This window comes from Panthera leo, chromosome F3, assembly GCF_018350215.1.
Source record: "Panthera leo isolate Ple1 chromosome F3, P.leo_Ple1_pat1.1, whole genome shotgun sequence".
NCBI classification, from domain to species: Eukaryota; Metazoa; Chordata; class Mammalia; order Carnivora; family Felidae; genus Panthera; species Panthera leo.
The window spans coordinates 41,579,969-41,596,873 of NC_056696.1; the positions used below are offsets into that span (position 1 = coordinate 41,579,969).

The 16,905-nt window shown below is 50.7% G+C and overlaps 2 protein-coding genes across 10 annotated transcripts in view; one reads left to right on the forward strand and one right to left on the reverse strand.

Annotated features, from left to right (window-relative positions):
- KDM5B (lysine demethylase 5B) overlaps nucleotides 1-2,309 on the reverse strand; it is an 80,685-nt gene extending 78,376 nt beyond the window's left edge. For both annotated transcript variants that reach the window (XM_042926276.1, XM_042926275.1), the window contains exon 1: nucleotides 1,923-2,309. In XM_042926276.1, the coding sequence (XP_042782210.1) occupies nucleotides 1,923-2,126 (204 nt within the window). In that variant the 5' untranslated portion in view covers nucleotides 2,127-2,309. The remainder of the gene's footprint in view (nucleotides 1-1,922) is intronic.
- LOC122212409 (alpha-1,3-mannosyl-glycoprotein 4-beta-N-acetylglucosaminyltransferase-like protein MGAT4E) lies at nucleotides 576-16,568 on the forward strand. 8 transcript variants are annotated; one of them, XM_042926279.1, is made up of 7 exons: nucleotides 576-737; nucleotides 2,492-2,575; nucleotides 12,579-12,662; nucleotides 12,944-13,103; nucleotides 13,821-13,968; nucleotides 14,344-14,440; nucleotides 15,277-16,568. In XM_042926279.1, exons 5-7 carry the CDS (start codon nucleotides 13,843-13,845, stop codon nucleotides 16,419-16,421), a joined length of 1,368 nt encoding a protein of 455 aa, XP_042782213.1. In that variant the 5' UTR covers nucleotides 576-737; nucleotides 2,492-2,575; nucleotides 12,579-12,662; nucleotides 12,944-13,103; nucleotides 13,821-13,842; the 3' UTR covers nucleotides 16,422-16,568. The 8 variants fall into 8 exon arrangements, 7 of the variants coding, with proteins under 7 accessions (XP_042782213.1, XP_042782214.1, XP_042782211.1 ...); XM_042926280.1 differs by lacking the exon at nucleotides 2,492-2,575; XM_042926277.1 differs by lacking the exon at nucleotides 576-737 and having other exon boundaries at nucleotides 2,402-2,575.
- Nucleotides 16,569-16,905: the final 337 nt, after the last annotated feature.

The following is a 16,905-nucleotide window of genomic DNA, read 5'->3' on the forward strand; positions in this document are numbered from 1 at the left end:
TGGAGGACAACTCTCACTCCCAGGAACCAGACTTCACACATTTTGGTTACCAAGAACTTAATCAAGTTGCCTCATTTCTGAATAAAATCCCACTAATGCAAATGTACAATATCCACACTCACCCTTCCTAGCACATGACATAAAACTAAACTGCTAAATGTCTGAAACATGACCTATTCTTCAAGAATTAAAACCTTGGCTCTAATCAGCTCCGGCTGTAACTTCTGCAGGCCCCTGTGCACTCTAGAAGAAATGCACGTCCCTTAAGCAACAAGAATCAACCTTGTCCACTTGAGAGAAATGGCTCTATTTTCAAACATTTCCCCCATACTAGCTGACCAGTTATTTTCTGCCGCATAGATTTCATCTTCATTTTCAAACTTGTCCAAGAAAAACCAAAGTATGGTGTCCGCGTTTTAATTTTGGGGGGAGGGGGAAGGGAGACGGGAGAAACGACGTATTAAGAGATCTCCCTCAAAACTGATTTCCAAACCCTAATGACTACATATAGAACCCCTGCAACTCCAAATGTCATTACAAAGAGCGAGCTTAAGAAAGAAAGGGATGGGAGGGGGGAATCTTCCTCCAATGGGGGTGGAAGTGGGGGTGGAGTGGGGGGCGGGGAAGAGTGGGGAGAAGATTCTTAAACTGTAGGAAAGGCAGTTAAACATCCTTCCCAACGGTCCCGGCCCGTCCAACCGTCCTTTAGGCCAACTCGGACTCCGACCATCCGCAAGGTGGGCAAAAAAACAGGGGTGTCGACGCGCACCCAGTTCCAGCCGGGGGTGGGGGGCGGGCGTGGGGGCCAGCGGAGGGCCGGCCGGGCTCTCCTCAGCGAACGTTGGAGCCAACGTTGGAGCCGTTAGGGATGACTTCAGCAGCACCCCACCCCTCACACACACAGCCCCCAGGCCCGAGGCGCTTTAGGCACGGCTCGCAGGGCTGAAGCGGGGCTGCATTTCAGCCTCCGGGGGTTGGGGGGGGGGGGGGCGCGGGAAGTGCGCGTTAAGGCTTCGCAGGTCTCCCGGTCTGACATGTCCCCCTATCGCACGGCCTCGCCCCCCACCCCACCAAGGCAGCCGAGACCTCCCCGGGGAGCCGAGCGGCCGGGCCAGAAGTCGGGTGTGTGCGCGGCCGGGCGGGCCCCGGACCCTCCGCCGCCGGTCCTGCTCCCCACCACCCCCAAGTGCCCCCCACACACTTACGCCCCCCACAACACCTCGGCTCCGGGGCCGGCCCCGCGGCTCCTCCCCGCCCCCCGGCAGCGCTGGACGCCCCCTCCTCGAGCCCGGCCCGGGGAACAGCAGGAAGCCCGGAGCCCGGGGGGCAAGGGGGTGCCCCGGCCCGCAGGGTGGGGCGCCCAGGTGAGGGCCGCTCCGGGCCGACGCCGCCACCACACAAAGGACCAGGGGCTCCCGCCGCCATATTGAAAACTTTCCTCCGCGCACGACAACTCGCAAGTCCCCCACCCCCACCCAGCACACACCCCCGCACCCCGGGGGAGGAGGCGAGCCCCGGCCCGCCGAGCAGCGCCGGGCCCGGCGCCCGCCCTCCTCGCCCGCGCCGCCGCCAGCCTCCGGCAGGAAGCACCCCCTCGCCCACCCCGGCCGCCACTCCATCCGGAACCGAACCCGAACCCCCGGCCGGGCCGCACACCCGTCCGCTCGGGCCGCGCGTCGCCCGGGGGCCCTCGGGGTGGCACCGCCGAAGCGCCCGCTCTCCCACGCTCCTCATCTCCCACCCTGAAGAAGCCCCGTCCTCCTCCCCCGGCCTCAACTCCGACCCCGGGGCAGCCCCAAACTTGACGCGGCCTCCGGGGCGACCCCCGCTCCCCGCCCCCCGCGCCTCGGGCCTCCCCGGCCCGCGCGTCCTACCTCCCTCCCCCAGCCGCGAGCAGGATCCGGGGTGCCGGCGTGACTCACCGGCGGCGGCCGCACCTTACAGATCCCAGTCTGCTCGGCTATGGGCCGGATCTTGTGGATGAAAGCGAAGGGGTCCGCGAACTCTTCCCAGCTGGGCTCGAAGACCGGGCACTCGGGGGGAGGCAGGAACTCGCCCAGCGGGCCCGGGCCCCCGAGGGGCAGCGCCGGGCGCGGGCCCGGGGGCAGCGCGGTGGCCGGCTCCATCACCGCGGGTCGGGCACGGGCGAGGGCAGGGTGGGCTCCGGAACCGCGGCGGCGGGCTGCGCTGGGTCCGAGACGGGTGCAGACGCGACTCCGGCAACGGCAAGTCCGACTTGTACTAGCAACGGCAGCACCTTGGGCTTTTTCAGCCTTCCTCCGACGACGTCTTGCCGCTAACCCACGCCGTGCGCCTCCGCCGCCACGGCGAGGAAAAAGAGTCCCACCCCCACCCCCACCCACCCCCACCCCGCGCCGAGCTCCCGGCCCCGCCCCCGAATCGGGCGGGGCCCGGGCCTTCGGCCTCGGGATGAAGTTGATCCTTACGGTCCAGTTGAGCTAACATTTATTGACCATTTACTACGTGCCAGAGTCCCTTCCCTCAAGAAGTTAATACTCTGGTGGAGAAGATCGGACACATAAATGGATTATATCAGTCATGTCAGTACACTGTGGTAGGTGCCATGACAGAAGTATATACACTTAGTAAAACCTGGGGAGGGGCCGAAGGTATTTGGCATAATGGGGAAGGATTTTCTAGTAGGGGGACCGGCTTGAAAGTAAGAACAAAATGGAGGTGAGAAAACACTAGTTATAATGTTAATAATAAGCTAACACTCTTGAGCACTTGCATATCCTGGGCACTGTTCTAAGTGCTTTGCATAATTAATCATTTAATCTACACAACAACCCTTTGAGGCAGGTACTCTTACTTCCATTTTACAAATAAGGACAGTGAGGCACAGGTTGTTTAAGCAATTTGCCCAAATTCACACAGTTAACAAGTGATAGAGACTCTAGCTTTTGGAATGAGAGGTGTTACAGAGAAAAGAGTGGTCCGGGAGCAAAATAATGGCCAGGTTGAGTGTGAGAGAAGCCAAAGACTTTAAAAACAATCCAGTTGAGAAACTATGGTGCCTAAATTAAGGCAGCAGTGCTATTCATTCGGAAGAATGCATGCAAATGTAGGAGATAAAATTAGGACATAGTGATAAATTGGGGAAGGACACTAAGGTATCCAGGGTGATTCAGGTGTCTAGGTACTTGCCTGAATGGTTGCTGGTGCACGGGCATTGCCAATGCATTTCCCGAGATTATATAAATGAGGAGGGAGATCATGTGTTCACTTCTGGATATGTTGAGTTTGACGTGTCTTCGGTACAGTTGGAAATATCCAACAGGCTGAATAGTATAAATCCGAAGGGGAGAGATCAGAAATAGAGATGTAAATCTAGAGTTATTAGCATATGACTGATAGCTATTAATTATCTAATGCTAATCTAATACTGTGTGAAAGCATTGTTGTAAATGCTTTGCGTGTATTTGTGTATTAGCTCATTGAATCTACACAACCATCCCGTTGGGTAGGTACTACTATTACCCCTATTTTGCAGAGCAAGCAATGGAGGCACAGAGAGGTTAAGTAATTTTAAAAGATGAGAACATTTTTGAGGCATGGGTGGGGTGTGTGTATGTAGGGTGAGTGCCTAGTGTCCTGCCCAGGAAAGGGGGGAGAGGAAATTTAACAAGTAGGACCTCAACACTAAAAAGATCTCTTTCATCCAGAAAGCAGCCAAACCTATGGAAGTATTATTTGGACCAACAGCGTCCTAGCTCTGTTTTCAGATTCACCTAGATGAAAGAAGTCTCTCTTATCCTTAAGGGTTCTTCAAGTTAAAAAGTGGGGAGGAGAGAAGCCTCCTCTTCAACAAACTCTTCCCAGAGATACTTGGCCCCATGTTTTGGGGCCCCATGTTTAAACTGTTTGTTTAAAAAGGGCCTTGCAGAAGGTACTCCTTTTCTTGGCTCTCTAGGGCTTCGGACCTACATAAACCTTTTTTGCTCCCCACTGCAACGGAGACTTAAGCCAAGGGGCAGCTGGCATCCTACTAGAGAAAAAGTCATCAATGTAAGATAGAGATGAGATAAAATTATAATAAAATGTCAATGGTAGAACCTAAGTGGTGGGTGTAGAGGAATTTGCTGCAAAATTTTTTTAACTTTGCTGAATATTTTAAATTCTTCCATAATAAAATGTTGGGGAGAAGAATCGTTGCTGCTCTTTGCCATGGGTGTATTTGCTTTTGAGGGTTTTGCTGCAGTTGATTTCCTGTCATGTGCTCTTTCCTGGGAGAACGTCAAGATTATTTTCACACTTAACATTGGCATCCTTCAAGCCGGAGAAGTATAACTTTGAGAAAAATTCTAGACTTGTATCAGTAATGACTATTAACTGAGGTGCACAGGAAGAATGAGCCTGGGATAATCTTTCCCAATCCTCAGCCGTGTACTAGAACTCCCTCACGCTCCCAACTCCCAAGCTCTCTCCATTTCCGGTATTGACCCTAAGTGATGAGATTTTGTTGCTCCCAGATCTGGCAGCAGCTGTTTGGCTCCCCGAGGACCCGATGTGACGTTGAGGGAGGGGGCGGTTGCCAGGGTAGTCAGGGGAACCTAGGGACCCAGAGGGCTCTCCGGGAAGGCGACAACTCCCCCCGCCCCGCAGAAGACGCTTCCCTTGCCCTTTATGATGTGTGTTTACATGGGCGGAGGGATCCCTCCCCAGCTGACAGCCACACCGCGGCCGGCTCTTCTTTTTTTAAAGAGCCTAGCCACAGGCAGTGATTGGCCAAGGCCAGGGCCGCATCAGCCTCCGGGGGCGGGGCCGGGGCCGCATTGTCTCGTCTGGGGCTGGCCGGACGCCCCAGAGGCCGGACCTGGGCAACCCCGGCTCGGAGGTCCCGGGGCTGGATCTCCCGGAGGCCTTGGGAGCGAGGCCTGGGCGGGGTCCGGTTTGGCTTGCTCGGGGAGAGCGGGGTTGGAGCCCAGGCAGCCGGAGCGGAACCAAGCCCCGCTCCGAGTGCCACGTCTCCAGGAACCCCCTCCTTACTTTTGGACAACACTCCGCCCCACCCGGGCCGCCGTCCCCCAAACTACCCCTATTTGTGCTGCCCCAGATCCTTTGGACACATCCTCAGGGGGCTCCGTCCTCATCCGCCCCCTCCGTCCGCAGGCCTCACTCCGCGAGCCCGCCCCGCCCCCGGCCTGCGCCCCAGATCTGCAGCCTTCGCCCCTAGATCCGCCCGCCTGGTGATGAGGCGCTCCCCGCGTTCCTTCCGGTCTCGGCGACGGGACGACCACGCTCCAGGGTTGCGAACTAGGGGAGCCACTTTCTCCCTTCCCCTCCCACCTCCAGCCGCCAGTCCCCCGCGCTCTCCCGGGGGACGGGGCTCCGGGACGGAGGGCCGGCCGGGCTCCCCAGCAGCCTGGGAGGGGGCGGTGGCCCGCGCAGCACGTAGCGCACGTGTAGGGGCCGCTCTCCACCCCCTCCGCAGCCCGCGGCCTCCGACCACTCTCCCGGGCTCCGGGTGTCTGCGGTGCGCCTGCCTTCCGCCCCGAACCCCCAGTGTCTGCGCCCTCCAAACACTGCACTCCTTCTCACACCACCCTTCCCTTCCCAGCCCTGCTGATCCTCTCCTCTCTTTCTCCCTTCCCCTCAATTTGCCCAGTGCACGGGCCTTTCCTCAGACTTCACAGTTTGTCTCAGCTCCTCCGATTCAATGCCATCTTCTCTCTCCCCCACCACTTTTGGTGTCCTGGAATGTTTGGTGTCAGATGTCCCCTGTGGAAACCCACAGTCCATGAGATCTCGAGATGAGCTGCAGCCTGTTTGGCCTCCCTGTTTTATTTATTTCGTGTACTCCCACAGCGTCTCGTTACTGCTCTCTGTTACTGCAATCATAACTCGGGATTTGTCTTTTTAACACTGCCCTCTTCCCTCACACCCGCCTCTCCTCCGGATTGGAGCCGCTGGAGGGAAGGAGTAATGGTCTCTAGCCCTAGCACCAGGCACGTGGTAGAAACTTCACAAATATTTGTTCAAGGGGAAGGGAAGTGGCCTTGAGTGTCTGTAGCTCCTACTGGCTGAGGATGGAGCTTTGGACAGGACAGGAGAAGCATCTGGTTGCTCAGGTGAAGCAGGAAGAGATCTCACAATAGATCAGTATGTGGGGGTGGGGGAGCCCACATAGTGGGATAAACCCATCTTCCCCCATTCCCTGCCATGCTCGTTTCCCAGGAACCAGCAAACCCTCCTCCTCTGCTAGACTTGTCTCTTGTGTGGGACTTCTGTGTTCCCTATTCTGCCCTACCCCCAGCTGTGGGGACTGTCTTTTCAGATCAGCTCATCCCACAAGGGTCTCATCTCTGGGCTTCTGTCCCTGGGAAGTTGGGTCTGGATCCTGGGGAGACACCTGATAACTAAATCCCCATCTTCTCCTCCTTCCCATGTTTTCTTCCTCCCCAGTTCTGGGATCCCTTCTCTGCTGACTCAGACCAAGGGGATCCAGGGTTCAGCGCTTTGGTTGACCTGGGTGTGAAGGGTGTGAGGCCCAGGAGCTAGGCCCTTGCCTGGGCCCCATCCCCAGGGAGCCTCCAACAGACACTGGCAAGTGGGGCAGTTCCCACAGTGTGTGGCCAGCCCTGCCCATGGGGTGGGGAGGGGCAGAGTTACCCACACAGGGCTTCAGGGTGTTTCCTCCCCTTCTGGTTGGACCACTTTAGAGGCCCTAGACTCTTTGTCAGAGCAAACTTGTGCAGAGAAGCTGAGAGGCAGAGGGAAATTCACGTTCCCTGTTTATCCTGGGGCGCCACCACCCCAACTAAGGTCTCTGGACTGGGGCACCCCTCGCAGCATGCCCTATGGCCTTGGATAGTTGGAATGTTTGGAATTCTCTGTGTCCAAGATGAAAGTCTTCCAACACAAAGAAAATGGCTTCTACACTAATTATGTCAGAACTTCTGGAAGCCCTACCGAATCTCCTACGCTCATTTGAAATTCAGTGTTGACCAAATCCGGTTGAGTGGCCAACACAGGGTCAGACACGCTAAATGCTAAATGGTAATTCTTTCTTCTCTCCCCTGGAAGGAAGGGGTGATATATGAACAACCTGAAATACTGTTCTAACATGAATAAGACAGGGTCAGTGGCTGGGGGCCCGTAGTCTCTTAGACGTATCAACACTATGAGGTAGGGGGGTTTCAGTGTCATCACCTTTCAGATGGGGAAATTAAGACTTGGAAAGGTTAATTAGCCAAAGCCACACAGATAATAACAGCGTTAGGACTAGAATGATGATCCTAAAGCCGTTGATCATCCCCAAACATCAAGGCGATTTCTCTAAAGCTGAGAATCTCACACCCGCTGCCCCTTAACCTGCCAACATGTATCCATTTCTCCCCTAAGCCTCAGTGGCTTCACACTTCTTGACTGTGAGCTCCAGTACTTTTGTTTATATACCAAGAGTTTCACAAAAGTTTCACAAAACGTTACTGGCCCTTACACAGTGATACACAAACATGCTGATCAAGACCCATGAAGCTGGTTTTATAACCCATGAACGGATTGCGGCCTCACTTTGAAAAATGCTGCTCTGTAGCTAGTTTTTCGTGCTGAGTGGACAGCTTTCAAGATGATCTAGACCAAGCAGTGAGTTTTCTCTACTGGTACCCGTATAATCTTACATTTTGGCCACTGCCCCTCCCCCTTCATGTCTTCTGTAAGTCCTCCAGAATATGGACTACATCATATACAAAATCAGTCATCAGCTCTTTTCTCTTCCGTCTGTTTTTCATTGCAATCGATTCATTTTCCTCCTACCCCTGACCACAGCACTTGAACCCCAGGGATCACTTTGTGCCTCATATTTTTAGCACCTTATTCCAGACAGGTGCCTGGTATAAAACCAGGATCTAGCATGGTCTTTCAGTCTCCCAAGACCTGACTTGGAGCAGTGGCCAAAGGCTCAAATGCCTACAGGGGGCAAGGTAAATGAGGAAAGTCAACCAGGTAGAGTAGGAAACTGAGAATGCACGTCTGGCTACCAGGGCCATCACTAATCAGGCCAGGGTGGCAGCAAGTTGCAATTTTTCAAGAGAGGCCAAAAGTCTAGGTTTTTATGCAAGCTCCCTTAATTTTTAATTTTTTTAACGTTTATTCGTTTTTTTAATTTTATTTTTTTAAATTTACATCCACATCAGTTAGCATATAATGTTTATTCACTTTTTTGAGAGACAGAGACAGAGCACAAACAGGAGAGGGACAGAGAGAGAGACACACACAGAATCTGAAGCTCCAGGCTCCAGGCTCTGAGCTGTCAGCACAGAGCCCGACGGAGGGCTCGAACCGCAAACCGTGAGATCACGACCTGAGCCAAAGTTGGGTGCTTAACCGACTGAGCCACCCAGGCGCCCCAAGTTCCCCTAGTTTCTACATATTCAATCTTCAAACAAATTTTTAAAAAAAAAAAAGTGTGTGAGCCAATCAAATAAGCTTGTGATCAGACCATGTTCTGTGTGGAGTCACCTGCTCTGGAGAGGCTAGGGGGATGATGCACTTCAGACCTTCAGAAAGAACAATGGTTGCCAAGGGAGCACTAGCTGAGGCACCCAGAGAGAAATGGTGGAATGGAGGTGGGCTCCTGCTCCATCCCTACCCTGTGGGTCAGGTTCAGCCTCCTAGGCTTAAAGGAGAACTCTGACTTCCAGCAAAGTCTGGAGCCCACACCCAGGACATACGATAGCAACAAGCACAGTGTCATAGATGGCCGACCCATAACTGCAATGTTGATGAGGGACCTGGGGGGTGTCCTTGCTTTTTAATATTTCCTCCCTCCCTCAACTTTTTGCCTCCTCTAAAGCCCTCAGAGAAGCGGAAATCAAATGACAAGCTATGGAAAGGTTCTCAAAGTGCTGTGCATCAGTGTAAGAATCTACAAGTAAAATTGGGGTGAAGGCTTAGGAATTAAAGTTAGGCGGACCTCCCAGATATGAGGGGAAAGAAGACAGTGCCGTCATGGTTGAAAATGATACTTGTTCCTTATAATAAAAAAGCTAACATTTATTGAATGTTTGCCATGTGCTATGCATTTTTGTGTGAATGATCTCTTAAAATCTTCTTAAGAACCCTTGAGAATGGGCATCATTTTAATCTTCATTTTCTAGATGAAGGACTGGGATTCAGAGAGGCTGAGTCACTTAGCCAAGGTCACATAGCCAAGAAGTTTAGCAGAACCAGGTTCTGCCCAGGCTGTCTGAGTCCAGAATCTGTGCTCTTAACCATCACCCACATATTGCCCTCCCCTGGTACACCGCACAGTCCTGGCACTGAGGTGTCCCTGACACCTAGCACAGTGTTTGTTGAAGAAATACATGGTCACTCACCGTTGTCACATAATGCCTGACAATTAGTGAGTTTATAAATACTCGTCGAGCATGTTCTCTGGGCCAATTACTATGCAAAGTGCTGTAGACATAGCATTGAATCAAACGAAGTCCCCGCCTTTCAAGGACTTATATTCTAGTCTAGTGGATAGAGACAGACAATAAACACATACAGGTAAGATGGTTTCTGGTAGAAATCAATGCTAAGGAAAACAGGATATGTGATGGAGTGATGGGAGGCTGGGTGGGAGGCGTGGTGAGTGGCTACTTTAGGCACAGTGACTGCAGGCAGGAAGAGCATCTGGGCTCACATTTGAATGTTGGGAAGAAGATGGCTCTTGAGACCTTACAGAAGATAGTTCCAAGAAGAGGAGTACCATATATGGAGACCTGAGTCCGCAAAGAGCTTGAAATGTCCAAGGGATGACGCTCCTCCCCCCAAGAAAGCCAATGGGTCGGGGGAGATGAAGTCGAAGAGGCAGGCAAAGGGCTAGATCAGACAGGATCTTGTAGGCCATGGTCAGGAGTTTGGGTTTCATCTTACTTTCAGCCACAAGTCATTGGAGAATTGTAGGCCAGGGAGGGATAGCATTTGATTTGCAATTTTAAAAGGTCTCTCTGACTGCCATGTGGAGAATAGATGACAGGAGAATGAGGGCGGAGGTGAGGAACCAATTAGAAGGTGTTTGCAATAGTCCAGGCAGGAGACGACTGTGGCCCAGACTCATGTGGTAGTGGTAGAGGTGGTGCGAAAGGGTCATGCTGTGGATACATTTTGGAGGAAAGGGTAACAGGACTGATTAGATGGAACGTAGAGTGTTCAAGGGAGAGAGGCACCGAGGATGGCTTCTAGATTTTTCCCCTGAGTAAATGGGCAAATGGTGGTGCTATTTAGGGAGATGGGGAAACCTTGTGGAGGAAAAGATTGGGGATATAGGGGGGCGCCTGGGTGGTTCAGGCTGTTAAGTGTCTGACTTCAGCTCAGGTCATGGTCTTACAGTCTGTGGGTTCAAGCCCCGCGTCAGGCTCTGTGCTGACAGCTCAGAGCCTGGAGCCTGCTTGGGATTCTGGGTCTTCCTCTCTCTCTGCCTCTCCCCAACTTGTGCTCTCTCTCAATAATAAATAAGTAAACTTTAAAAACTTATTTAGGGGCGCCTGGGTGGCTCAGTCAGTTGAGCACCGACTTCGGCTCAGGTCACAATCTCACGGTCCGTGAGTTCGAGCCCCGCGTCGGGCCCCTGTGCTGACAGCTCAGAGCCCGGAGCCTGTTTCAGATTCTGTGTCTCCCTCTCTCTGACCCTCCCCCATTCATGCTCTGTCTCTCTCTGTCTCAAAAATAAATAAACTAAAAAAAAAAAAAAAAAAATTAAAAAAAAAACTTATTTAAAAGAAAGATTGGGGATATATGAAGATCTATGTTTCTGTTTTGACTCTGTTAAAGCTGAAATACCTTTTATTCATCCAAATGGAGATGTTCAATAGTTGAGTAACCTGGAGCTCAGGACAGGAGTCAGGGCTGCAGACAAGATCTGCCCTGGGTCATCAGCATGTGTGTATATCTATGTATATGCCCACAAGCTTATATATGTAAAAGCCTAGGGGCGCCTGGGTGGCTCAGTCGGTTAAGCGTCCGACTTCGGCTCAGGTCATGATCTCACGGTCTGTGAGTTCGAGCCCCGCGTCAGGCTCTGTGCTGACAGCTCAGAGCCTGGAGCCTGTTTCAGATTCTGTGTCTCCCTCTCTCTCCGCCCCTCCCCTGTTCACGCTCTGTCTCTCTCTGTCTCAAAAATAAATAAACGTTAAAAAAAATTTAAAAAAAAAAGCCTACATATATGGAATAATGTATACACACACACACACTCACACGCACACATATATTGTATATATGAAGATAGTTATACACACACATGCATGTATAATATATAGTACTTAAAACCATGGGACTGGGTAAGATCACCCAAGGAGAGCATATAGGAAGAGAGCCAAGGACTGAGTCCTAGGATCCTCCTTCATTTACAGGTTGGGAAGAGGATGAGCCAGGAAAGAAACAGAATGGTCAGTGCGGGCAAGAATGATGTTAGGGAAGAAAGCAGTTCAAGGAGGAAGTAGTCAACCATGTCAAAAGTTGCAGAGAGGTTGAGTAAGATGAGAGAAAACGTGAAATGAAGTGGGGCTAAATAATAAAGGCAATGCTCTCAAGGAGTTGTGCTGTGTTGGGGTTCCAGAGGAGGGGGCAGAATTTGGACAGAACATGAATTTAGAGAGGAATTCTGCTTTTTTTTTTTTTTTTTTTTTTTTTCCCATTGGGAGATAGTAGAGCTCCTGGTCAAGATGATGGGAATGGTCCAGCAGAGAGGGAGTAGAGGGTAACGCAGAAGAGAAAGAGGGTCATTGCAGGGGTGCAGCACCCTGAGCCGGTGAGGGGGAGTGGGAGTCAGGGCACAACCCCCTGAGGAGGAGAGTGTGGAGTTGAGGTTCAGGGAAGTGGAGGGCATGGTGGAGGGGAGGTTTGATAGTTCCCCGTATCTCTTTTCTCTGTTAAAAGATGCTGATGGTGGGGCGCCCGGGTGGCTCAGACGGTTGGGCGTCCGCCTACGGCTCAGGTCATGATCTCACGGTTTGTGAGTTCGAGCCCCTCGTCGGGCTCTGTGCTGACAGCTCGGAGACTGGAGCCTGCTTCTGATTCTGTGTCTCCCTCTCTCTCTCTCTGCCCCTCCCCCACTCAAGCTCTGTCTCTGTCTCTCTCAAAAATAAATAAGCATTAGAACAATTGTTTTTAATTAAAAAAAAAAAGATGCTGATGGTGGTCTTTGGAATGAATAATAATAGCTGGCAATAATTAAGCACACGCCGCTCCCCTGTAAGGCCGGCACACGCATCCCTGCGATGGTAGGGGAGTAGGTGGCGAGGACACAAGGATAACATCACAGAGGGAGCTTAGCTCCAAGCCGGAATGCTGGAGAGGCCTCAGGTTGCTCTGCCTGGCCTCACCTTCTCTGTCGTTACACCTGAGTGACTGGCGCTCCGCACCCCAGCTCCTCTTTTTCTCTCTCTCCTGCCTCTCCCAGAAGTCTGTGGGACTCACGGGGCTAAACGAGGGCAGTACTCTGGCTGTGACTGGTAAATGACACAGGAGGTGCAGAGGAGAACTGAGCTATGGCTGTGGCAGTGAACTCCTTCAGCTGTCATTGTAGAGCCTTTTTAATCAAGGTATGTATCCTTGTATTTTTGTCCTAGAGAAAAGAAGCCCATCTCCTTGACATCAAGTGCTTTGTATCTGAATCACCTAAGTGACTCAAAGTCCTGACTTAAGGAAACCAGGTAAGAAAAGTTTACTCTGTGAAGCCTTCCTACCATGTATAAGTTTTATGTTTATAATTCTTATCAAGAAGCTAAATGGCTAAGGGAGAGAAGGGTATTAACCTCTATCAAAATGCTGCACTGGCAGGATCCAGAAGACAGGGAGATTGGAGAATATTATAGCCTCGGGAGCACAGAAATTATCAATTGCAATTTCTTTTCTTTTGTGTACTGACTGTATAAGGGGACAGAATCAAGAGCAGGTGACAAGGCATATTAAAACCTTTCCTTTGATCATTTAGAAACAACCAGGGAAATACATTCTCACCGGAGAAAAGGCACTAACAGAGGAAGAGAGCAGTAGACAAGTGCTTTTGAGGCTGAATAAGCCTGAAGTCAAAGCTCAACATTCATGAAAGGATTTTTTTCATTCTAAGTTAACAGATTCATGTTCTGATCAAGGTATGTGAATGAGATTAAAGGTTGGAATAAATTAAGGATATCCTTTATTAAAGAGTAATAAAGGCACCACATTGCTTAGTATTTAGCAATACTTTAAGTTCAGCTATTTTATTTATTTTGAGAGAGCGAGCGAGCAGGGGAGGGGCAGAGAGAGAAGGAAAGAGAGAAACCCAAGCAGGCTCCACACTGTCAGTACAGAGCCCAGTGCAGGGCTCGATCATGATCTGAGCCGAAATCAAGAGTTGGACGCTTAACCGACTGAGGCACCCGGACACCCCAAGTTCAGCTATTTTAATAAACTGGCTTTTGTTTAAAAAAGCAAGGGTAGGTGGTGGCCATCTGTTTCCTAAGATAAAGGAGCCTCATCACTGAAGCCCCAGTTGACCTTTATCATTTTGAAAAGGGAAAGCTTTGGGAAAGTTGAATCTCCAAGCAAACCTATACAGAGAAAGCAACAAAAGCCACAGGACAGGTGACCTTCCTTCTTTAAGTCAGGGAATAAGGCTATATTCCATCAGGTCCCCAACTCAGATAAGAAGGCAGGCTTTGGAAATAAGTTAACAATGATGAAGAGGAAGGATATAATATGGGGGATTGTGAGGGGGAAAGCTTCCAGGAGACAAAGGAGAAGTTCTAGGCATGGATGGATGGATGGATGGATGGATGGATGGATGGGGAGAGTCCCCAGCTGCTTTACATGTTGACTTTTTGCTATAGGAACCGTATCCCATCCGACACCATGCGGTGTTCCATCAGGCGCGGCATCATAACCTCAGTGGGCATTGGATTCCTGTGGCTCCTCGTCACTTTGAAAGCCCCCAGGGAAACTGAAGATGTTCAAAACGTGATGGCTTTCAAAGGCCAAGTAGCAACCCTTGTTCTCAGTGTGGGAATTGAGGATGTAGGGAGGGGATGGTGTGGACAGGTAGATTCTCAAAGCACCTGCTCCCTTGCACCTGCGAGCAGGAAGCTCCAAAGGGAGTTGGGATATGAACCTGGACCCATCGGTCCGTAAAGAAGCTGCTCCCCCAACCCCAATATTTGTTAAGGTAAGGAAGAGAGCAAATAGTGCTCGAGCCCTCATTGCTTTGGCCAGTGGTCAGGCATCCTGAGAATGTGCTGGGCTCACTCTAGGGAGAGTTTCTCTTTCCTGGAAAAGCTTATGAGAATCCTCTAGGGGGCTAAACACTCTTCTTTTTATGAAAGGAGGTACATGTTTTGCTTTTTGTCAATGATCTAGGAGGACAGTTATGGCAAAAGAAAAGATGTGAGACTGCTGGAAGGCTGGCAGAATCATACCTTCCAGTATATTAAGACAATTCAGCAGAGAAGAAAGAGTGAGTTCCAAGGAGGGGAGTGGGGTACCCTGAGGGAAGTAGGGACATCAAGAGAAGGTAGCTAGGAAGGAAAGAAGAAGGGAGAGGAAAAAAGGCAGGACTGCTCCCAGGAATATTGGAATCTGGCAGACAGTTCAGGAACGAGGAAGAAGGAGGGAAAAGATCATTGTTACAGGAAGGCAGAATCACCGGATTAGAGAACATTTGGATTAGAAGGGGCCTTAGAGCCATAGTCCAAATCCCTCAGTTTTGTGAATCAGGATCTAAGCTCAGGAGTGAAGGGACTTGCTCGAGGTCACACAGTCAGTGGTGGAACTGAGACAAGAACGTAGGGCCCTTGACTTATGGAGAAGCTCTTTTCCTTTCACCTAAAGCTGAGCTTTGGGAAGATGAACTGTAAAACAAAAAGAATTATAGTAACTATAATGTTAGCTAATACTCCTGAGCACTTAAACCACGTGCTACAAAATTCTGGCTCAAAGACGACTCAAAGGGACCCACAGGGACTCAGCATCACCTAGTTTAGTGCTTCTCAGACTTTAATGTGCATTGAAGGTACTTGGTGATACTGTTAAAAGGCAGTTTATCTAGGAACCCAGATTCTGCTTTTCCAATAAGCTTCCAGATAAGATTGATGTTGTTGGACTGAGGACCATATTCTGAGCAGCAATGATCTAAACACCCCCTCTACCAAAAGAGAGCACAGATGGGAACTAGAAGAGGGAAGAAAGGAACAGAGAAGGTCCCAGAGAGCATCCCAACCCTTAACCCTTTGACTACCTTCACTACCAAACCCGACGTACTCTGACAATTGTCCCTATTTTGCCTCTCCTTAGCGTGGCTGACAGTGGGGATCTCAGTGCCACGACCAGATCAAAGCGGCCTCTTGTACACCCTGGTCTCTCTGTTCCGTGCTTCCTCTGAGATCGAGCAGAAACGTCTCACAGTACTGGTTCATCTGGCACATTCTGACCTCACCGGGCTCAGAGAAACCATTGCCCATATTTCAACCCTCTTCAGCCCACAGATCTTGTCAGGGAAGCTGCTACTGATTCATGCTCTATCTGATGCCTACCGCACCACGGATGACACGAGGAAGGAGGCCCTCGGTGGGGAATTCTACTCCAAGCAGAATAGAGATCATGCCTTCCTCATGAGCTTTGCCGCAAAGCTCTCTGAATACTTCCTGTTACTGGAGGACAATGTCCTTTGTGCCCCCAACTTTATCACCCACATTCATTGGAAGGTGGACACAATGAGGTCCGACCCATGGGTGCTACTGGAGTTCTCTAATATGGGCTTCCTCGGCAAACTCTTCCACAGCAGGGACCTCCCACTCCTGGCTCATTTCCTCCTCCTCTTCTACAAGGAAAAGCCCCTTGACAGACTGATCCCCCACTTCCGTACCCTCCTAGCTCAGAAAAACCCAATCCTCTGCAGACCGTTCCTTTTCTACCACAGGTTCTCCTACTATACTTCCAATGACAGTCAGAAGGCCACGCCAGTCCGGAAAAAGAACCCCTATGGTCCTGACAACCCATCCGCAGCCATTTTCACAGATATGAAGGTTTTTGATGTTCATTTCCCCTGGAAGGCCTACACTCTGGATGAGTCATTCTTCTGGACCCAAAATGTTAGTGCAGGGAACCACCTGACAGTCATTTTGAAGCATCCAGCGAACTTGAGCAGAGTGCAAGTGTTGACAGGCACCATCGTGGATGGAAAGCATGCCCTAGAGAAGGGACAAGTGGAGCTGGGCTATGACCCCGAGGGAATGCCTCAATTCTGTACCAGCTTTGCTTTGCTGGGCCATCTCTTGGAAGGGCAGGTGAATCAGGAGATATTCAAAAGTATGGGGTACGATGTGAGCTGTGTAAGGCTGGTGGTGAAAGCTAATCAGGTTGGCGGTCTCATAATCAGGCATATTTACCTCTGGGAGGAAAATCCCAAAGATATGGAAGCAGCTCAGAGTTGGAGATAAATCACTAAGGATGTGAAAAATTAAAGTTGTGAAGCTGTTCCATTCCAGCCTGAGTGACGTGGGGAGATAGATGTCAGGGAATGAGGGGCAGGGAGAGAAGACTCTATGATGCTTTTGGTGCCACCATGATGTTAAGAGACCTGTTCCTTTTTCTCCCCAAACAAGTAATTCATATATATATATATGAATTTATATATATATGTAAAACTTTTTATGTTTATTTATTTATTATTTTAAGTAGGCTCCACACCCAACATGGGGCTTGAACTCATGAGCCTGAGATCAAGAGTTGCATGCTCTATGGACTGAGCTGGCTGGATGCCCTATAAGGTGATTCTTATAGGTTATGTTTTTCTGGGAGCAAATATAGCTTAGCCCAACTTGGAGAATGGCCTTGGTCACTCCCAGAATGTTTAGATTTGGGAGGATGCTGAGATGAGCACAGAGTGTTTGTGTGTGTGCGTATAAACACATATATTGACAC

Coding starts and splice junctions, on each gene's coding strand:
- LOC122212409 (XM_042926279.1), top strand. CDS start 13,843: ATGCGGTGTTCCATCAGGCGCGGCATCATAACCTCAGTGGGCATTGGA. Junction 13,969..14,343: donor TGATGGCTTTCAAAGGCCAA/GTAGCAACCCTT, acceptor TCAATGATCTAG/GAGGACAGTTATGGCAAAAG. Junction 14,441..15,276: donor AATTCAGCAGAGAAGAAAGA/GTGAGTTCCAAG, acceptor GCCTCTCCTTAG/CGTGGCTGACAGTGGGGATC.